The 22,422-nt window shown below is 44.7% G+C and overlaps 5 protein-coding genes across 5 annotated transcripts; 2 read left to right on the plus strand and 3 right to left on the minus strand.

Annotated features, from left to right (window-relative positions):
- Nucleotides 1-490: 490 nt before the first annotated feature.
- On the plus strand, nucleotides 491-2,607 carry C8R40DRAFT_1051700 (uncharacterized protein; the record flags this gene model as incomplete). Its single annotated transcript, XM_046224723.1, has 2 exons — nucleotides 491-1,708; nucleotides 1,765-2,607. 2 exons carry the CDS (start codon nucleotides 491-493, stop codon nucleotides 2,605-2,607), a joined length of 2,061 nt encoding a protein of 686 aa, XP_046083935.1.
- A 195-nt stretch (nucleotides 2,608-2,802) lies between these two features.
- On the minus strand, nucleotides 2,803-3,754 carry C8R40DRAFT_424610 (uncharacterized protein). The gene is made up of 3 exons (XM_046235028.1): nucleotides 3,558-3,754; nucleotides 3,088-3,494; nucleotides 2,803-3,021 (listed from the first exon to the last, which is right to left on the minus strand). The coding sequence occupies exons 1-2, from the start codon at nucleotides 3,627-3,629 to the stop codon at nucleotides 3,120-3,122; spliced, it is 447 nt and encodes a 148-aa protein (XP_046083936.1). The 5' UTR covers nucleotides 3,630-3,754; the 3' UTR covers nucleotides 2,803-3,021; nucleotides 3,088-3,119.
- Nucleotides 3,755-5,576: 1,822 nt separating this feature from the next.
- On the plus strand, nucleotides 5,577-6,734 carry C8R40DRAFT_1071478 (uncharacterized protein; the record flags this gene model as incomplete). The annotated part of the gene is made up of 1 exon (XM_046226336.1): nucleotides 5,577-6,734. One exon carries the CDS (start codon nucleotides 5,577-5,579, stop codon nucleotides 6,732-6,734), a length of 1,158 nt encoding a protein of 385 aa, XP_046083937.1.
- Nucleotides 6,735-8,691: 1,957 nt separating this feature from the next.
- C8R40DRAFT_1162032 (uncharacterized protein) lies at nucleotides 8,692-9,826 on the minus strand (the record flags this gene model as incomplete). Its single annotated transcript, XM_046230203.1, has 4 exons — nucleotides 8,692-8,815; nucleotides 8,971-9,133; nucleotides 9,208-9,282; nucleotides 9,520-9,826. The coding sequence occupies 4 exons, from the start codon at nucleotides 9,824-9,826 to the stop codon at nucleotides 8,692-8,694; spliced, it is 669 nt and encodes a 222-aa protein (XP_046083938.1).
- An 11,206-nt stretch (nucleotides 9,827-21,032) lies between these two features.
- C8R40DRAFT_1115927 (uncharacterized protein) lies at nucleotides 21,033-21,463 on the minus strand (the record flags this gene model as incomplete). The annotated part of the gene is made up of 1 exon (XM_046228576.1): nucleotides 21,033-21,463. A coding segment is annotated over one exon (238 nt), but the record flags the coding sequence as incomplete, so codon positions are not given.
- Between the last annotated feature and the right edge of the window lie 959 nt (nucleotides 21,464-22,422).

A 22,422-nucleotide genomic window follows, 5' to 3' on the forward strand; every position in this document is an offset into this window, starting at 1 on the left:
GCGTTTCATTGTGGGTTAGGGGTTAGGGGATTAATGTCTGTGCATTCACCTTTCTATAGGTCATGGCTTGTATTGTCCATCCTTTTTAGGTACGCATATATGGTTCCATAGAGTGTGGGTACCGAAACTGCAATAGTAATGCAATGATTTGAAGCAAATGGGGTGAGTTCTCTGAATGTATCTGCTCTCGTCGAAACACTCGCATCGGCAGCGCTTTCTTTGGCAGATTATACCGCTACGTTGTTACGCTTTTCCCGGTGAAACGTTTGGTAGGTAGTGGCTTATCAGAGTATTGGTTGAACTACGTTGTAAATTTACAGATCTCGTTTCCGTACCAGAAGATAAAACTATAAATGCGGTCATGGGATGTAGATACCCTTCAACGACGCTGAGCGTACACCCGCCACCCAGACACCCAAATCGTGCAGGACACGAATAATTTTGGCTCTCTCCTACGGCTGCTTGTCACAACGTCTTTCCTTTGCTCACTATGCGTTTCTTTAATATCACACACCGTCGGTGTAACACTGTCGTGGACATCCTTCTCCTTCTCACGTTAATAGCAACGACTACTTCAGCTCTTCCACTGCGTTTCAGACGAGACTCTGACTCGAGCAGTAAATCCGTAGGCACCGTCCAAAACTACATGCAGACCGCCTTGCAGACCTACCTCGCCGCCCAAAACGGTGTTTCCAACTTTCACGCCATCTCTGATGGATGGAAGCCCATCGACTTCGCTGGGACCGGCACCTCGCTCAATGGGGATGAGGCAGCGAACAGTATATTCTACATTGCGGACCAGATCCAAGGAGCGACGACGACGATATCGTATAGCGGGATGGTAATTTCTTTCATCCAGGACGTGAATGTCGCTATGAGCTTGAATACGAGTGGAGCTAGCAATCCGGAGGTTACTAAGGCCATGCAGGCATCTAGCAAAGCTTGTTACGCTGGAATGGGTGCTACTACGACCACGGTGTCCAAAGAGTACGCTGAGCAGCATTCTGGTCAAGCTCCAAATATTACCTCCCCGGAGTTCCTTCAGTTCGCTGCACAAGATCCTGAATATACTCAGGCTAGCGCAATTTGCCAGAGCGCAACGAACACTTACCAGTCTGCCCTTAGTCGAGCCGTCGGGGACGATTTCTACATTTTCTCTGGCGCATTGAACAATATCGAGCAGCTCACGGCATCCGTTACACTTATTGATGGACTCAACATGGAGGTTTCGTCGGAGACTGCCGTTGCGGGTAAAGGGGCTGGAAAGTACAAGCCCTATTATGCCATCCCTACATTGAATGGAACGATGAGTGCATGGCAATCGAATAGCAATGGGTTCTCCTCGTCCCCTGCGTTCACCTGGAGCAGTTCTTCCACCACTGGCTCATCCACGAATACTACGACATCTGGTGGAGGTGGGATCGGCTTCATCTGGGAAGATTTCTCTGGCAGTGGTGCCGGGTCCAGTTCGTCTTCGAAAACCACTTCGAATGTCTCCTCAGTAGGGATGTCTGTATCGTTCGGTCAGATCAGCATGTTTGGAGTCGAATATGGATTGTGGAACACTCCTGAAGTCGCAGAGGCGCTGCAGAATCCTCCGGATGCTATTACGAAGAAGGGTACGCCAGTATTTCAAAAGTACTACGGATCTGCAAGTAAGCCTGGACCATTGGCTAGCTGGAAAGATCAAGCGTTGGTTGTGTATCAGGTATGCGGAGAAATAATTTCCCTATTCATCAAACTAACCACTCACTACCTTAACAGCCCTCTTTCTCCGTAGAATTCTCCTCCGCTGATGAAGCATCCTCGTTCCATCAATCTGCAGCCTCTGCAGGAGTGTGCATCTTGTTCATCTGTATCGGAGGCAGCGGGAGCAAAACAACCAGCACGATGAATTATTCTACTGGAAGCAAATTCGTGACTTACAATGATACGACGAACCAAGCGTACCTAGTTGGGTTCACTCAAACGAACTTCTTTCCCAACCAAGGACCGCAGGATGATAGTAATTGGCCCTCCTTGCTCGGGAATAATACTGACGCAACGTCTGCTACCTCCGACACCGATTCATCCTCTAATTCGTCTGGTAATTCGACGACGTCCGACGGCAATTCTATCGGAGATTCTTCCTCGGATACGGATTCCTCTTCTACTTCCACAGGAGATTCGACGAGTGATACCGACTCTTCCTCGAGTACTGACTCTTCATCTTCTAGCACTGATGCATCTTCGGTTGATAATGCTTCCACTACCAAGAATAATGGAACATCCTTGGATTCTTCATCTTCTGCCGACTCCTCCTCTTCCAGCGATACATCATCTTCCACTGATGCCTCTCCTACGACTTCCACCAGTAACTCTCCTTCCGACTCTCCTCCATCTTCATCCAAAGATCCAGGATCAACAGGGAGTAAAGGGGATTCTACATCGTCTACGTCGTCAACTTCAGATACTGCTTCTGCCAATCCGACAAAGTCAAGCTCGGGTTCGGGAGATGACAATGAGTCTACTACGAGCGGTGCTAAACAATCAACGAAGACGACTTCGGTGACCCAGTCGTCCGGAACACAAGCAACCCCTGTGGTCAAAGCTTCGAAAGCTACTTGATTCCTGCTAGTTCGGGAGTCATATTTTATATGCTGGTAGCGCTGGGTGGGGCTTTTTTTTGATACGGTTGTACCCAAGGCTGCTATCCAGTATGTACAACGCCATATCTATTTGTTAATATATTTCTCATTTAACATGAAAACCATCAATATTGACACTGCCAGCCTGTGCTGACCACCGTTGCCTTCGTTGTCAAAACGCTCCAAAATCTAGGTCCTATTTGTCATTATTTGATAATAAAGATACTAAGGTAGAGCTCATGCAAGTTCCGCACACGTCACCTGACCAGCGTGACATGACCTTCAAAAATTAATAGCGGCCGTTCGTCGACATATATAGAAAATTGGCTCCCAAGGAAAGTTCTGCTGAAGGGACCCGAAACTTTCTGCGCGAACCGATTTCGAGAAGGCGGAACTAGGAGACTGCTATTAATTTTTTTGTCGATCAAAATCTATCAAAATAGCAGTGGGTCACAGTCACCTGACGTGTGCGGATCTTGCTTGAGCTCTACCTTATGTACCTTCGTTCAACAGCACCGGTTCAACCTTCTCATAAAAAGGGACCCGCCAAGTCGAATTACAAGGGGTATTCCCACACGGGTGTTCCAAGTGTACCGTGAAATACAGGGAATCTGGATGGTCTCTGAATTCGTTCATAACAAGGTATTGCGCGGGCTCCTCATGGAATGGATAGTCCGTGTAGAGAGCCTGATGTCTCTCCAAGGCTCTCTCTACTCCTTGGTGGACCTTGTCCGGCTTGAGTTTGTGTTCGTAGCGTGGGGGGTTGAGCGCGTCCCCGTTACTTGGAACTCGGAATTCAAGCTGGACGATGACCGTTCTGGTGATACGGGGTTTAAGAGTTGAGTTTGGGAAGTCGAGGGATGTGGTCTGTATATGACAAAGTTAAAGTATGATTCACAAATAATAAAGGGGATGGTAGTGCGCGCGCACATTTACTGGTGCAGCATGCCCAACATAAGCAATAGCCAGGGCAAGAGCAAGGTAGGCCAGGATGAAGTGCATCGAAAAATTCAGGACGCAATGATATCGATTTCACTTGGGAGGGTGAAGACGGTGGACAAGACAACGTCTAGGTAACGATTAATAGCAAAGAATTTTTGACTGTATACCACCCAAAGGTCGACGTGGCGGGTGTACAGATTGAAGCTGACCAGCAGCTTGAGGTTATTTCTTCAATGAGGGGGTATATATGCGGCATTGTTATTTTCTTTTACTGACTTTATACCTCTTGTAGGGATCTCTGATAGATGGATTAGATTACACGGCTTATGGTTGAATCTGTGGTTGATGAAACTTTTGATGTCGACGGTACATACGTATAGATACGCATATCATCGTAGATCATATAGTCAATGATAGGAAAAACTTGGAAAAGAAGTGGAAAAGAAGGAGGAAAACCGCTACGATGCCGGATGCTTGGGGGGGGGGGATACTCGTCCAAAAGCGAGTTCTTTTGAAGAGCCTTGAATGTAACTTGAATCCGGGATGGCCTTAGATGGAAGCATATGCATTGGAGTCGGCCCAGGTCGGCCCGCATGAAAATCGATGTGATCGAGCGTGCGAAATGCGTGAAGTTTCGTCCTTTGGCAACGAATCCGTCGACTCTCGTTCCACGTTCATCGTTGCCGCTCTTTTATTATGATCCCACTCTGATACTGGTTAACTTTATCAGAAGAGCAACTGCTCTAATTTGAAGAATTTCTTTCTAGCCTGCACTTCAACTCCCGACCCTTGTTCCCAATTATTTCCCGACACGCCAAAACACCTCAAACTGTATTTAATATAGATGTTGAAGACGGAGATGGAGCACATGGGATCTTGGAGAAAAAGATCCAATCTTGTTGTGCCAAGGGATAACATGAAGATGAGATGGGTACCGGTGAGAACTTAGAAGTGCATTGTTCCAAAGCGTCTTTCCCTTTTCCCAATTATGAATTCCTAGAACCATATGCATACATCGATGAAGCAACTTTCTCATTGATTTTAACCCTCTTCGAACTTCGTCAGGGCAGGCAAAAACTTTCACGGTGTCCTTGGAGTCTGGGATATGAATCTATCTACGTGCTCGCTGACTTGCTTCACTGTTGATGGCCAATACCAGTATATATATATATCTATATACGGCTTTGCACGGTTCCAATTCGACCACCTCGCACGCTGGGACATCATTTGATTACTTGGGTCGGATTACACCTTCACGCTGAAATTGCTCTCAGGAATCAGCAATTGTTCGTCTTCGTGTTGATTGACCAATTTCCGGGACTTTGGACTTGTATATTCGCTTCGACCTGACTTCCTCGCACGAAGGTAAAGTCGGCATTCGGTTGTCATTTCGGGGGCATTCCTCTAACTAAAGAGAACTTGGTTCTTTTAGGTTCTTTCTCAGTTGTCAAATACAGGAATTGAACAGCTGTTTCTCCTTTCTGGCTTCCCCGATTTCATTTAGTGTCTATGAATTCCTGGTTCCATTCACAACTTCATCCTTCAGTCTCTTCTTCCCAGGCCATATAAACCTCCCATTCCATCGTTGATCAACGTTGATCGACGATGTTCCGTGCATATGCAATATGCACCCTAAAACTCGACGTACTCAACTTGTGGATTGAATCATTTAATCTGAGATGATCATGAAGAGTCAGATGGATTGTGTTCACAAGTCAAGTTTGATACTTTGGCATTTATAATTTTGGGTCTTTAGGTTATTAACTTGACTTCCTATTTTTTTTCTAGTATAGTACTGAAGAGTTTCTTACATATGTACTGCCAACGAAAGATTTTCTCAACAGATCTCATTCCCGCGTTTTCTCCTAGGTTTTTCCTAGAATACGAAGGTACCGGATAAGTGAAGACTCCGGATGGTTGGCGATTTCCGAATGGTTGGCGACAGACCACGGGCTCGGGATGGTGTGAGTCACATACCACTCTTTGATTCACCCACCAACGTCAACCATGGCATTGTCGATCCCGTTCCACACCGTCGACGTATTCACTCAGACGCGTTTCCTTGGAAACCCTCTCGCCATCGTCCTCCTCCACCATCCATCGTCCTCTTCCGATTCCTCCGACCCCAAACCACGACCTCCCGTACTCACCCAACACCAAAAACAACTCATTGCGCGCGAATTCAACCTTTCCGAAACCGTATTCATTCATATCACTCAGTCCAATTACGATGACCCCAGCGTTCCTTTCGCTATAGATATATTCACCACTACGGAGGAGCTCCCGTTTGCCGGACATCCGACGATTGGAGCTGGGTGGTTTTTGGCAGGACATGAACGGTGGAGGGATAGGAAGGAGTTTAGATTGGATACGAGGGCTGGGGTGATTTTAGTTTCGAGGGTCACGAAAATCCCTGGTCCTTTGACGTCCGCTGACGATCGCGCGCGAGCCAGTGCGGAGCTCGTGAAACTTCGAATCCCCATCGATTTCAAAACCCACCCTCCTTATGGCTCTACCCTGTTATCGACCCTCAAATCAAGCCTGTGCCAACCGCAGCTCGAGCCAGAGGACTATGTCAATGGTGTCGACGGTTCCGAGCCAGTTGCGTCGATCGTGAAAGGGATGTCGTTTGTGCTGATGCAACTGAGAGACGAGGGTAGTTTGAGTAGAATTCAACCGCTTGTTGGGATCAACGATGCTGTGCCCGGGAGTCTGATCCCAGATGAACATTTGGGTGATTGGAAAGGGTTCAGCTCGTTATACGTTTTCGTTGTTTCACGCTCCACCGAATCTAATTCTATCTTCGACAATATCTACGATGATGATCCCGTCAATCTGATCCATCCAATAATCCGTCTCCGAACGCGTATGTTCCAATCTGGAGGGTTTGAAGACCCCGCTACGGGCTCCGCAGCTTCGACTCTCTGTGGTTGGGTTGCATCGCAACAACAAAATGCGGTCGGTAGATGGAGATTTGAGGTGATACAGGGTGTTGAGATGGGGAGAGAGAGTCGGATTGGGGTGGTGGTTGATGTGGAGAGGGAGGCGAATGTCGATGGAGATGTGGTTGTTAGAAAGATCGAGCTGGTAGGAGGAGCTGTCAAGATCATGGAAGGAATGGTCGACATACCTAGTACTCAGGGCCAGTCTAACCTTTCCAGATAACGCAGTGAAAATGAGTAGAGGTAGATATGTAGAGTACATGGGCTTAGTCTATACGAAAGTCTATATAATATATATATTCGTATGTAGTCGTAACTATCGTGCTATCGTATAGATCGTATAGTTGTCCGCGAAAACGTACTACTGAAGGTATCTGGCTAAGTCCATCTCTGGGTACTAATATCTGGGTACTATCTGGGCAGTATTTGGACATTAAAGTACACAAACAGATAGATATATGTACAAGATATGGCGGTGTGGTGGAGTGGAATGTCATGTGGTAAGGGAGGACGGAAGGATGTGCAGAAAACACCATCGATGTTCGGGTCAGTAGGACGCGAGGGAAGTGTGCATGTGGGGTTAGGCGGGGGAGGTAATTGAATGCAAAGCATGAGGAGATTACGCGTGTGTTCAATATCGAAAAATGAAATTCCAATCGGAGAACAAACTGAAACTGTCGGCTGTGGAATCAATATACACTGGCCCGTCGTCGCGTCATTTTCGTCGTCATTTCGACTCGGAGTCGACCTGTTTTGCTCAATATAAGGAGCGGTGTTCTTTCCTCGTTATTCTTTTGCTACCTCTCAACTTCCCCGCCTTCACTTCTCAAGGCACAGAAGAAACCGGTCTCGGATCCAACAACCTCAACGTCTTATCGTCTTCCGGATGTCTCCGATACGGATGACTGCGCTTCAGAGAATGAAGCGGGGGAAGCGGGACTGCACGTTGAGGACTTCCAGAGAGACTTCCACCGGCAGCATCTCCTCCTCCAGCAGAACCCACAGCATGTCCAGGCTCACTGAGTCGAACGAGTTCCGCACTACGCACGAGCTCGTTCGTGCGGAGATCACCAGCGGAGGCTCGGGATGAAGAAACACCAGGAACACCTGGTCCGTATAGTGATGATGAGCTTGGGACGTAGACCGAACCACCTGATCCAGCAGACCCGGTGGATCTCATAGACCTCACAGACCCGCCTGATCCTCCGGAACGCACAGATCCAGAAGCAGAGGATTCCGTGCTAGGCGATGCGGGAGTGGCTGCTCTTTCGCCCATGTACGCTATAGAAGCTATGGTAGCAGGATTAGTAACAGCAGCAGCGCCGCCGGGAGAATACTGAAATGCGGGAGTCATGGTGTAGGTACTCGAGTACAAATATGTAGAAGGCATACCGCGGGGGATGGTGTACACGCTTTGGTATACAGGTGAATGTACTGGGTTTGGGGGTGTATTAGGATGTGGAGAGGATATAGAAGACACCGGGGGAGGCAAGACAGGCATGGGAGTCATAGAAGGCATAGGGGGTATACGAGACGTGGGAGGCATGGGGTGTAAGGGAGTCATGGGAGACGTGGGAGATGTTGGAGATACAGGGGACATTGGTGACATTGATGCTGTTGAAGAGTGAGAATTGTTGTTATCTACAAGGGTATATTCCGTTTCCGCCGGAGTCCGAACAGAAGATAGATTTAGAGGTACAAGTGTTGGGACAACAGGTGATGGAGATTCGAAGGTATTCGAAGGAGGTGATTGTTCGCCGTATTCTGGACCTGGACGAGGGGATATAGACTCCACACTTGAGTAAGGCCCCGGTGAGGATTGCGGATGATGTTGGTGTTGTTCGTCGTACCAAGGTGACGAAGGTGACTGCTGCTGTAGATGAGAGTGAGGTCCGTGTGGAAGAGGAGGAGACAACGATTGCACAGATGAATACATCGTATGATCTGGAGGTCCTGGGGCCCCATAACTCGTTGTCATCGGGTAATTCGGGACGTACGCCGATCCCGGAGGTGCACCAGCAATAATCCGAGGAGAAGATGATGGAGCAGAAGAAGAAATATATCGAACAGATGGGTCGTGGGTATATTCGACACGGTTCCCGTTTTGGTATGGTGTGCGTGTGGGGAGTGGGAGGTGGCGGGTGCTGTTACCGGGTGTGACGGCCGCTAGGGTGTAATGACTATGTGGCGGTTGGTGTTCCAGTATGTGTTCTGGAACTTGAGGCCGTGGAAGGAGAACAAGCTGTTGTGGGTGCTGCTGGTTTTGTAGGGGCTGTGGGATTTGTGAAAGTTGTTGTGGGTATGCTGGATAAGGCTCGTACATCGGTACGGGATTCGAGGTAACCACTGCATACGGATATGGCGCCGGGAACGGAGCGTATGTTCTAGTCACTAGCTGCGCAGGCGTAGATGTAGACCCAGAACCTGAACCCGAAGCAGTATCATTACCGCGCACAGACGACGACGACACAGAGGACTCGTCCAAGGCCTTGTTATTACTGGTTCGGCTCTTGTTAACCCTCGTGCTCTTGAACATCCCCTCTGGGACCGTAAGATCGCCTACGCCAGGGATATTATCAATGGTACCGAGGTTGTCGACTGTAAGCTGGGTAAAATACGCGGCTGGCAGTGATTTCGATAATGATCATGAATTGAGCTGACAGGGTGAACACTTTATGAAACGACCAAGTACTCACTCAAATGCCACTTCCTTCGACCCTTCTCTGTGTCTATCCAAACAGAATACGTCTGCTTGACAAGTGGGTCCCAATCTTTAGGTGCTTGTGGTTTATCGGAGCCGCTATATGAAGGTGACGGATATGTAAGCGAATTTTGTGGCGAGGAATTACAATTGCTCACCTCGCTTGTCCAGCTGCAGATTCCGGCGGCGTGTATTTCTCGTAGTAGAACAGAAACTCCTGTGGTCATCTTTAGTCACAAATAAACAACAAAAGAAACGGAAAATGGAAGTAAAAGTGGCGGAAGCAAAAAACCGAGAAACCGAAAACCGAAAACGGTTATCCAGATCTCGTTTATTGAAAAAGAGTGAAATAAACTCACATCCCTGACCCTCGAAGGACTCCATCTTCTTCCCTCTGTGAAGCGTTCAATTCCGAGCCCAGTAATCTCCGTATGTGGCCCTCTCTCTTCCCAAGCATATACACATCCAGAGCCCAACGCCATTCGTTCGTCAGCGTCCAGTCTTCGCGTAACCATCTCCAAATGTCCTTGATACACAGAATAGAATATCTTGTGCGCATCAAGTGTTGAACGAATACGAATATTCTGTAGTGTCGGGCGTTGAGTTCGTACCATTTTTGTGGGTGTCTCTGCAATTCTGTAATCCAACGCGCTAGTTTTCCTTCTTCTTCTCCTTTGATTCTGGTCGGGGCGTATAGGTTGAGTATCAAAAAGGATAAGACAAAAGGCAGAAAGGTACAAAGGCAGAAACCTAAAGGTGGGCCCAGAAAACAGTAGAGCCCAGTCGGGGCTTGAATCTGGCAGAATTAAGAAGAAAACATGAATGTTATAGGTGGAAACCAGTGTCAACTAGTAATTGTATATACCAATGCAAGGGATCATATCAAAAGCCATATGGCAAAAGTGTCCACCGAAAAATAAGCAACTTATTTTCCTTCTGATCTCTTTTGATCCCTAATTCTCAACTTATCCGATTGCTCGCGCATTCCCCATTTCTCAATTTGTAACCCGCGGAATTCAACCCATGTTTAGAATAATCCCTATGTCACCGCTCAACACGGCGCGTCTTGGCTATCTCGCTTGCTCTCCACTTGGACTTTTCTCTACAGATTACTATGAAGAAAAGAAAAAAAACCCCCCCACTCAAATCGGTTAGATATATCCATATTCACAGCTCTTCCCTCACTATTCACAGGCCGTAATAGCATCCTCAGATCATCTCATGTACATATGTGCTTCTTCTAATCATCTCCAGACTCAGACATCTCCAGGAAATTACACAGCTCACCAAAGCCGATTTTATCTTGATAGACGATCTCACAAACCCATACAAATCCCTTTTCTCAGGCCCTTGATTCGATACATTTATCATGTTCTAGAACCTAAAACTTTACATACCTAAAAATCATCCCATCGTTCGCATCAAGCAAATCGTGCATCGCGATTTCATTGGGCATCTGGGAGATTATGGGAGATTAATCCATCATTGGATTAACTAACGGATGGCTCGGGACAGCTCGGGACTCGGGAGCGAATAACAGAACAGTGAACGCGTTAACACTGCTGTAAGTGTACATGTTCTTAATCATCGTTATACAACATAATCATCATCAATTCCCGGGATTGAATTTTCATCCTGTCCATTGGACGGGTTTTAGAGGCTCACATCGACGTCATAAATCAATAAATATCTCCTTGGATTTCAGATTGGAGTAGTATGTTCAATATTAGTGATACATTAATTTTCGCTCCTTTGCATCCCACAGCATCCCACTCGGTTCCTCATTACTTTTCTCGTCTGGCTCCCGCATGGTTCTTCCAAGAATTACATAGCGTTTACATACATACCTCCGATACGTAGTATTAGTAGCGTGCCTGGGTATTTACGGGATGTATTGATTGTATAGGTTATTAGTGGATATGCTCATGTGCGTGTGTGTGGTGCCTTTGTAAATATGGCCTCATTGCAATTGCCTTTGACCTGTCAAATGTTCTTCTCCGCAAAGAAAACTCACGAAAACGTCGTTCTTTGCTCATGTCATGACTTCCACTCATGAATAGTATTTGGGAGAATGATCAGAGCTGAGTTTGACTGTATGAAACCACGTCAACTTATTTTTATTGATGGATATTGCCTGCAGATAGTATAAAATACTTCTGTTATTTGATTGAATGACGTAAATGTCTTACTCTCATTCGAGATGTTCCTATTTATACAAGTGATGTTGGACAGTTGAGGTAAACTACTATCACATACAATGGCACAGTGCATGCTTACAGCAATCAATATTCAGAAGATTTGGAACATTTGCATCAAAGCAAGAATTCCTGAATTTTTATAGCCAGGGTAAAAGGGTGAAATTTTCATTGAGACTCATGGATAAAGAGGTAGAATGTCAATAAATTGCAAGAGCCTGATTGATGAATCAAATTTCTGTACATGAAGATGATTTACTTATAGATGTGTTCATAATTATTGTATGGAAGATCTACAAAACCTGTATACTTGCCGGGGCAAAGATACAGTAACATAACTACAAGTGTTTATTCAAGAAATTGACTACACTGTAGATATCATCTTAGTGTATTCAATGACTCATCACAGTGCACATCTTTAACCTTCACTTAAGTAGTATAGGACAAATTGTCTATATTTATCACTCATGTTATTCAATTGAAAGCTTCCCAGGAGTGCAAACCAATACTAATGAGAACTCATGGCAAATGGTCTCAATTAGAGAGTTGAAGAGAAAGAAGGAGAAACATGATAATGGTGGTGCTAGAGTATCATAAGCAGTAGGGGTAAGCTTCATTTTTTGTTATTTGAAGACTCAGTGTAGGAGATTCTCACACATTCCTGAGTTAATCTTACTTTTAATTATTTTGCAGACATTCTCAAAGATACCTGGTGGAATTGGTATATTCCTTTCAACCCATGGTTCATGTGGAATTACAGGTACTTTCACAGGTGAAAAGAATTCATTCTTAAAGGTCTTAGTGTTATTTGGTTGCCAAGTAAATCTTGATTCCTGTTTACATATCATTTTGTGCATAAAATCTCTTGCTTAATCCCATAAAAACCCTTTTGCACAATTCTTATCTATTATTTTTTTCCTTTCCTCTGTATACCTTTCTGTAGGTACAAAAGGTTTAGGATGTTCTGACAATTCAGGTGGTTTCTCCAATGGATCCCCATAAATATGCTAAAGTGGTCCCAGGATAATGTTGAGAATTTTTTGAAAATTTGAAGAATGATTACTGGATTATTGGCTTTGTTGGTTGTTAGCAGAGATTGAGCAGTCCCCTCAAGGCCAAATATACATTTTTGAAAATTGAAGTTAAGATTTCAAAATGTTTGTAACTTTTAGTTATTGCTTTCAGATGTGATTCTTATGCAATTGCCAGAAACTCTTGCATATTATGATTCTCCTGCTTGCTGACAATTCAGATAATATTTCAGAAAATACACAGAATGCAATTATTGGATAGGTTTATGAGGCATAGCTTCAGCTGTTGAAGCTGAAGAGATTCAGTATACTGTTAAGATCATATGTAACAATAAGCCATGCCTTTGGAGATAAAGGGCCAGTCAGTATTTAAGTGCAAAGAATCAAATGGGACAGTAGTGATGTTATTAACAACACCACTGACACACCTAAATTTTGGCTAGACGTCTATGCTGTGAATTGTGACATTTTCACGCATAGATTTGTATTGAGAGGACTGTAATTGAGACCCAGATTGACAGTCAAAGTCAATACTGAATCAGTCTAATAAGTTGAAGGGACCATATACCCATACTACCACAACTTGGTTAGTTTACCCATCCCCAATACTACCTTCGGATAAAAGTCTACCTGTTTGTCAAGCAGGATTATACCAGACTCGGACTACATCCGAAGTATGACCATTCATGTATGACATACCAAGGGTATTCTTATTGGACCTTACACTGGCAGGAGTTTGGAAGAACTTACTCAAGTGACCATGAGCCGAGGATTGACTCAAAATGACTTTCTAGAACTCAGGAATTGTCAAATACTCCTTCTAGAATGAGATCATGCATTAGTCTAAAAGACTGCGATTTAGTCTAATAGACCAATCAGGTTGCATGGTTGAGGAAAATGACTAAAAGAACGATCGAAGTACTGCAAGGCTCCGAAGACATATCAAATGAATGTCAAAGAGTCCTAACATAGAAAATATTGAAGAATACAATTAAATGAATACTATGCATAACTCCCTTGATAGAGTATAGGCACAATGGGTGTCTATTGAAAGAGAGAAGCAATTAGTTTAATCCAGATGAATCAGATTGATAGGATTAGAATCGAGGAGAGCTGATTTGCCTCCGGACGAGGTGACAAACGATCAAAGTAAATGTTGAACAGCGATGACAGCTGAACACCATTTGAGTCATTCTCCAAAAACAATTAAATTAAATGAATACTGAAGTACCTACCTATGTTTGGAGGTATACTAGAATCTTGGAACTATTATGGACCAAATAAGGACATGTAGATTCAAATTAAATAGTATCTGACTGATTGTAGAAGTTTCCTTGCAGTTCCAAACATTTATTTTATTAAATTAATTGTACTGTGCAACTCTATATCCTGTATGTATAAATAGTGATCCGATGTATCTGAAATGGAAGTGATTTTGGGATGACGTTGCAGTGCTAATCCATAAAAAGGAAAGACACACTCCCGCCAGACTGAAACCTCTTCGCTAGCAGCCATTCGGGCCCGGCACTTGTGAGTATAGGAATGTCATGTTCTGCTCCTTGTGACTGCGAGAAGTATATCCAGTTGTTGGGTATTCTTTGAACTTAGGATCAGTCATTGGTCTTAAGGGCAAATCATGCTGTGTGGTTGTGCCAGTACATAGTTCTAGCCCTCTGTAGGGGTCTGTGTGTTTCGGTTTTAATTTACTTTGATTCAAACCCCCAAATTTTGATATACCCATATCAATACAATCAAAGCACAAATTGTGCTGAATCTACCTTAATCAAAGGAATATACTGAATCCTTAGAATAATTCAAATTGATTGATCAAAGCTTCTTACCTAGCTCTCAAAGCTTTGTGGAACCTTTGACAATGCTACCCCTTGCTATTAAATAAATTTGATAGCAGAGAACTCGCATATTGTGTATTAGATTGGTTGGTTGGAGTGCACATTTGATTCCTTCCTTTCTCTTTCACACAAAAATGAGGCAAGCTCGTGTTAAGATCATGCAACCCGTGTAACCGTGCCAGAGGTCACAGAGTGTCTAAGTGCGGAATACGAATGGGACAGTAGTGAAGTTATTAACAACACCGCCGTTACGCCGTTAGTCCCCGGAGAGCGAGAGTAGAGAGAGAGGAGCTAAGTAGCAGCCAGGTCGGAGCGGCGGTATCGCCGATGACGAGGAGCGGACCAGAGAACGTTAAAGTCCTAAGGTCGAGGAGAACGTACTTCGAGGCGTTGAGCCTGAAGACTTAGAGGAGAGTTAAGTTGAGAAGGGAGATCTAAGTTGATCTAAGTTGATAATTAAACTAAGGAACTACAGTAGCGTACAGGCAGTATTTATATCTACGGAGCGGCGCATCGGTGCGGAGCGCCAGACTAACTACTAGGAGCTATACGAGTAGTACCTGCAGGGTAGAGTAAAAGACAATAAGGAGAGACTAGAACGAAAGAGTAAAAGACAATAATGAGAAACTAGGACGAAAGGATATGTGTAGCGAGAAAGAACAATAGGAAGAGATTACAATAAAAGCAGATCTTCGGAATACCGAGCGGCGGAATGGAGGCCCGCGGCATGGACTTGACAGCTCGTTACTGCCATTACACTGTGCATCCCTGGAGTAAGAGAACAGAAGAAAGAGAGGAGAGAGATGTGAGTAGCAGCCAGGCCAAGTATAGCAGGAATGGCGGCAATGAGGAGCAGACCAAGGACTTAGAAGTCTTAAGGTCAAGATAGAGAGTGTCCAAGGTATCAAGCCTTAGGACTTCAGAGGACAGAATGAGAGTCAACTTAAGTCGATAATTAAACTGAGAAACTAAGGTACTGTCACAAAGTGGCAAAGGCAGAGTGTTAAGATCATGTACACCGTGTAACCATGCCAGAGGCCACAAGGTGTCAAAGGATGGAAGGTCAAGTGGGACAGTGGTGAAGTTATTAACAACACCGCTGCCACGCCGTTAGTCCCCGGAGATCGAGAGTATAGAAGGGAGGAGCTAAGTGGCAGCCAAGTCGGAGCGGCGGTATCGCCAGTGACGAGGAGCGAACCAAAAAACGTCTAAGTCCTAAGGTAGAGTAGAACGTACTTCAAGGCGTTGAGCCTGAAGACTTAGAGAAGGGCTAAGTTGGAAAGGGAGATCTAAGTTGATAATTAAACTGAGGAACTACAGTAGCATACAGGCAGTATTTATATCTCCGGAGCGGCGCATCGGTGTGGAGCGCTAGACTAACTACTAGGAGCTATATGTGTAGTACCTGCAGGGTAAAGTAAAAGACAATAAGGAGGGACTAGAACAAAAGGGTATGTGTAGCGAGAAAGAACAATAAGGAGAGATTACAATAGAAGGGTAGAACTTCGGAATGCCAAGCAGCGGAATGGGGCACCGAGGCATGGACTTGACACAGAGTAACTAGGTGGAGCAGAAGATAATGACAGAGATATATTGAGTATCATAGTCATAGGTAATGATAAGTAAGCACATACCTGGTTCCAAGATAATGACAGAGAGGTCAAGATAAGGGACCAGGCTGTGGGGGGTTGGCTATATATACATAATCTGGTCTGCAAGAAACAATAATGTAATACTGTACAGTTCAGGGGAAAGGAAGGTAGCAGAAGCCAGTAGAAGGAGAAGGTGGGTTAGGTGGATCAGTAATCAATGGGGAATTGACAGTGATAGAATGTGATCATGATGGGATGATGTATCATACAAGTAAAGGCATCAAGACAGTGAGAAAAGGAAAATAATAGGGGCTGTGTACTTCATGACATTACCCCCCTTCTTACAACCATTGCCCTTGATGGTCAAGGTTTTGCTGCTGTTGGATGCTTTTTGTAAAAGGCCTGAACAATTTTTGGAGCCCAGCTGAGGTTGGGTGCGGGTTCCTAAGAATTGTGCCCTGCATTGTAACCCTTCCACTTCACTAAATATTCCAGCTTCTTCCACCGTACCCAACTGTCCAAGATATTCTCTACTTCACATTCCAGTTTGTTTTCATCCTCTAGGTAGACTGGTTCTGGTGGTGTTGGTATTTTGCTATTAATGAGATTTTCTTTCCAGGGATAGAGTTTGTCAACATGGAAGACAGGATGAAGTCAGTTTAGTGATAGGGGAAGGTCAAGGCACTAGTCCAGAGGGCCAATTTTCTCTAAAATGCAGTATGGTCCCAGCTGTCAGTCCCCTAACTTCTTGCTGGATAGCTGGAGATTAATGTCCTCTGCACTGAGCCAGACCAGGCCCCCGACTTTGAATTGATGAGCTTTTTGCTTCCCACATTTGTATCCCTTCTTCTGTTGTTTCTTCCCTAGGTGTAAGGCAGCTCCAGCATCTTGTTGAGCTTCTCAAAGGATCTGTATACAATCATCCACAGCCAGAATACTACTGCATTGACCAACAGGAATATCAAACAGGGGCAGGTAACCATAGGTTAACTCAAAGGGGGATATATCTAGGGCAGCATGGGTCCGCAAGTTAATCACAAACTTTGCTCAATCATCTTGATGGCATCCCACATAGAGATGGATATATTTCTCTACTTCCTGATTTACACATTCAGTCTGTCTATAAGACTGAGAGCAGTATCCAGATGTGAGATCTGATTTAATTCCTAGTCTGGCAAGAAGGGATTGCATAAGTTTAGCTGCAAACTGAGGCCCACAGTTGGATTTGAAGTGAAGAGGGAGACCATGGAGGCAAAAGATCTCTCAGTAGTAGATATCAGCAACACCTTCAGCAGTGATGGAGCTGGTGCAGGGAATAGTGTGGATTTGTTTTCCATCCAGGTCTGTACAGACCAAGACAGTGTCATATTCTTGGAAGTTAGGCAGTTGCATTATCAAATCAACCCCTACCTCTTCCCATAGACCTGATGGTACATCCAGTGGTTGAGTTATAGCTCACAGGTGTCATTAAATCTTCTTGCACCTGCAAACCTCACATCCCTCAATATATTTCTCCACAAAGGAACACAATGTTGGCCACCAGAAGTGGATGCTGACCAGATCAAGTGTCCCATGTAATCTGGGGTGTCCAGCAGTTGGATGGTCATGACATTGGCAGAGTACCTCAGTGCATAGGTTGTCATCTGCTGGTATGTATACTTGGCCTCAGTAGTAGACCAATCCATTGTCCTCTTCCCATTCAGCTATCCCATTGGCCAAGCACTACAGTGTAGCCCATACTTCTTGACTGTTTCCAGACCTTTCAATACCTGTGCTTCCCGTTGCGAGGCCTTCCAGATATGATCCTCTAGGAGGTTCCATAAGATAGAGGCTGCAATTTTAGTAAAGTGACCAGGTTTAAGGATGATCTGTTGCCAGTTATCTATTGAGCATTGTCGCGACAAGGCAGGAAGCAGGAGGCGGGAAGTCCGAATATGCCAAGGAGCAACGGTGGCAGAGCGAAGAGGTACAGAAACAAGCACAAAGCACAGATGAAAGAAATAATGATCTCAAACAACAGTGGGATAGTGGCAGAGGCCAATCACACCAGTAATCAAAAGGGAATCTAGTTGCCCAATGACCAAGAGGTCGAGATGGGGAACTAGGATCTGTCTACTGTCCTTTATATACTACTCTTGTCTAATGAGTAAGTGATTGTAAATAACAATGCAATATAGAACAAGAGTGAGGAATCAATATATACGAGTAATAATAAGTCGATAATGAACCATAATAAACTAATCAATGAATAAGGATGAGTCGTATGGAAGCGTATGGAAACAAATGGAACTAATGGGATGATCGTGTGATAAAGTACAATAAACATGTGAAAAAGAGATTGATGGGAACACACCGCTGATGGCGCATCAAAGGGCGCATCATGAGACTTCATGACATTACCCCCTTCCTTAGAGTCAATGTCCCAGCGACTAGCTATTCACTTCAGTGGAGTTAACCACCGGCTGCCATGGTAGTGAATAAAAGATTGTTGCTGAAATCTTCCTTGGTGCATTTGGATGTGCTGCATAAAATTTGTTAATGGCTTTGTCACTGGATCCTACCATGTTTTCCTCGTTTTCCCAGGTGTCATGGCCCTCGTCATAGCCTTTCCACTGGACCAAGTACTGCAGCTTTTTCCACCGTCCATGTATCCTGTCTACGTCATAAAATTCTTCACCATCAATGACCTCTGGCTCTGGCGGAGCTGGCAGTATTCCGTTTACTTCATTGCCTTTCCATGGTGCCAAATGCTTGACATTAATGTTGTCATGGATCGACGGCTTCCCAGCTTCTCACTTTTGCACCAAATTTTTAGATTATTGACTGAGAGCCATATGGGCTGTCCAACTGTGAAGCTGGGTTGGTTAGGGTGTTCCGTGATTGTGTCTGCAATTCGTTGTTTGCTCACACATAGTGCGGCTTCTGCATCTTTCCGAGCATGGCAGAGTGCATCCAGCCAATCTGTGATTGAAGGGTATTCCTTCCAGGATCCTATGGGGATGGAGAACTCTGGAGTGTATCCATAGAGCACTTCAAATGGTGCTTTGTCGTGGGCAAAATGTACTCAAGAGTTAATAACAAATTCAGCAGTAGGAAGAAGATGGTCCCAGTCATCCTGACGTCAGCTAACATACATCTGGATATATCTTTCGATTTCTTGGTTAGCTCGTTCAGTCTGGCCATTTGTTTCAGGGTAGTATGATGTTGTCAGGGCAGATTCAATACCCAATTGTTTTAACAAAGCCTTCATGATGTTGGCAGCGAATTGTGGTCCTCGATCAGAGATAAATCGTCTGGGAAGTCCATGAAGTCAGAAGATTTCTTTATAATAGAAGTCGGCAACTCCTTCGGCAGTAAGTTCGGTTGTAGTGGGGAAGCAGTGAATCATTTTGGAGTAATGGTCTGTAAAGGTGATTGCCACATTGTGTCCATCTTGTGTCATCGGTAGTTCTCCAATGAGGTCCATGCCGATGTTCTGCCATGGTCCTCCTGGTATAGGCAGAGGCTCTAGAGATGATTGTGGCTGCGGCCATACACGTCTTTGTTGACAGTTGTCACATCCTTCCACATACTTATCAACAAATGATTGAATGGTAGGCCACCAAAACTGTTGGCTGACTAACTCTAGGGTGCGGTGCTTTCCTGGGTGACCAGCTGTCAGTGCGTCATGGCATTGTGCTACGACATCCCTGTGTAGTTGAGGATCAGGTGGGACATATACCTGGCCTTTGTAATAGACAATTCCTTCCTTCTCTTCCCATTCTGCTAGACCATTCACAAGTTTGTGGGGTCCGTGTGTCTTCAATTTATGTAGTCCTTCAAGAACCTCCGATTCCCGCTCACTTGCCTTCCGAATGCGCTCCTCAAGGGGGTTTTGGAACAGAATGGCTGTAGCAGCTCAGAGGAAGTGTTCTGGTCGTAAACCTATTTGCTGTTGGTTGTCATCAGCATCCATAACCTCAAGTTGAGAGACTCGGGAGAGAGCGTCAGCTTGTGCATTTGCTTTACCAGCCCTATGTGTAAGAGTAAAGTCAAACTGCAAGAGCCACAGGGCCCATCTTGCTTGTCGCCGGCTTAGATCCTGTGCAGTTTGCCAGTATTCCAGGTTTCGATGGTTGGTCACAATTTCAAAGGGATTTGGGAGTCCTTCTAGGAAGTGCCGCCAGTCTTTCAGGGCTTCAATGATCGGTAACATCTCTTGGTCGTAGATTTCATAGTTCTGCTTTGCAGGGTCCATGGAAGCAGATCAGAATGCCATGGAATGCCAAAGTCCATCTCCTTGCTGTTGTAATAACGCCCCTCTGGTTGCGAACCCAGGAGCATCCACTTTGATACGTGTTGGTTTGTCGGGATCCCAGAGGACTAGAATGGGTGCTGTGGTAAAAGCTTCTTTTAATGCCTCAAATACTACCTGTTCATTGGTACCCCAAGACCATCCTACCTCCTTCTTGGTGAGGTCATTCAGTGCTAGCGCCTTTTTAGCGAATCCATCAATGAAGCGTCTGTAGAAGTTAGCAAAGCCTCGGAATCCTCGGACATCTTGGAGGCAGGTTGGGGCTGGCCAGTTCTTAACCGCCTCAACTTTGACAGGATCCATATGAACCTCTCCCTTGCTGATGATTAGGCCCAGGTATTCAATAGAGGTTTGTTCAAATTCGCACTTCTCAGGGCGGAGGTAGAGGTCGTTCTTGGCTAATTGTTCCAAAACTTCATGAACTATCTTCCGGTGTTCCTGTAGGGATGCGGAGAAGATGAGGATATCATCCAGATACACAGCTACTTTTCCTGCTGCGATAAGGTCAGCAAAAATGGAATTCATAAGGGCCTGGAACGTAGCTGGTGAGTTGGTGAGGTGACAAGACCGTGCCTACAGGTCAATAACTATAGAGGTTCTGAGGTCGGATATGGGCCGGAAATGGCCCGGGATAACTCCGAGGTCTGGAGCCGAGTACTGGCCTGTAGTACACACTGGGAGTGGGACATCGGTGAAGCTATTAGCAACACCCTTCACACACTGTTGGTGTTCCCGGGAATTATGGCAAGAGTGCAAGATTGGGATGAGCAGCCTAAATGGGGTTCCTGATGATCCGGGAGTCTGGAAGCAAAGGGTAAAGAAGATATTAAAGACTAGGATAAGGTGGTACTTGATTTCAAGCTTGACTACAATGTACAAATTATTCTAGCTTATATACATTCCAAATACAGTAGTCATAAGACCTCGATGAAAGCTCGGAATAATAAATAAGTCACAAGGTCATTACTCCGAAGTCCGGCCGCTCCGGGCCAGGCCGGGAAGCATATTGGGTGAATTGCATGCATATGACAGTATCCCCCCGTTAGGCCTGAGCCCACGAAGGCCTCTGTGAATATGTGTGCAGTGAAATAGTAAAGTATAGTAAAGCAAAGGGATTGGATTAGATCCAGTAGTGAAGAATAAATTAAAAGTGGAAGTCTTGGAGAAATTGGAAAGGATCGGCCTGCCGATGTAGGGGGTCAAAGAAACTTAATAAAGCAAACAAAAACCAGATTGAAACAAAGTAAACTCGTAACAAAATAATCAACAAAAGAATGGATGACCACGTAGAACCTCTATAGCTATTGACCTGTAGGCACGGTCTTGTCACAAGGGAAGCAAAGCCGGAAAGCGCTATAAGGATAATCATAAAAAATGAGTTGGAAAAAAGTGTTTCAGTCTACCTGGGAGATCAACAGATCTAAGTGGGAGTAGAAACTGTATCCTAACAAATAATCAATGAAATCCTACTAAAACAGAGGAGCAGCTTGTGGGTGAAGCAAGGAATCAACATAAATAGAAATGATAACAGATAAGTGAATGGAAGTGCTAATGAGCAAGCTTGAGATAATGTCAATAAAATGACGGGAAAATCGGAGCAAGGTCGGAAACATGGAATGGAATAATTAGTAATCAATAATAAGCAAAAACATCGGCCAAATTGGGCCGGAATGAAGCAATAATAGTTGTTACAATGAAACATTACCTGAATATTCAAAAACTCGAAACAGAAGTGGAACATATGGAAAAAAAAGCGGTCCGAAGCTTAGAAACAAAGTAAATTATACTGTCAACAAAAATTGATCATGGAAAGGTGCGAAATCTCAGGCCGAAATTTCGGAAAAAGCGGAAATGCGTTCTAGCATAAAGAAAATGAATATTTGGAATAGTAATGGCAAAAAATCGGGCCGAAATTCGGAAACACTGCGGGGATCGATCCGTTTCCTCGTTGAGAAAAGGCTGGGTTTAAAGGGAGGTTTGGTACATAAACACCACAATTTCCGAACAGAGAAATTTTCAAACAATCCTTCCATAAACGGAAGCATTCTATAGAGCTAATATTGGGAGAATATTGTGAATCACATCCACTTCACATTAACGGGTTTTTTCTTATTATCCTCGTGTAGAACATTCTTATTCGTATCACGCTAAATATTGAGACTTTATTAAAACTATCCTATCAGAGTGAATCGTGACGAAATCCAGATGCTATTTTCAATATTTGCCCAATACTTTCACCAGGGAAAAT

Source organism: Lentinula edodes, assembly GCF_021015755.1.
Source record: "Lentinula edodes strain Le(Bin) 0899 ss11 chromosome Unknown C8R40scaffold_29, whole genome shotgun sequence".
In the NCBI taxonomy this organism is placed as follows: domain Eukaryota; kingdom Fungi; phylum Basidiomycota; class Agaricomycetes; order Agaricales; family Omphalotaceae; genus Lentinula; species Lentinula edodes.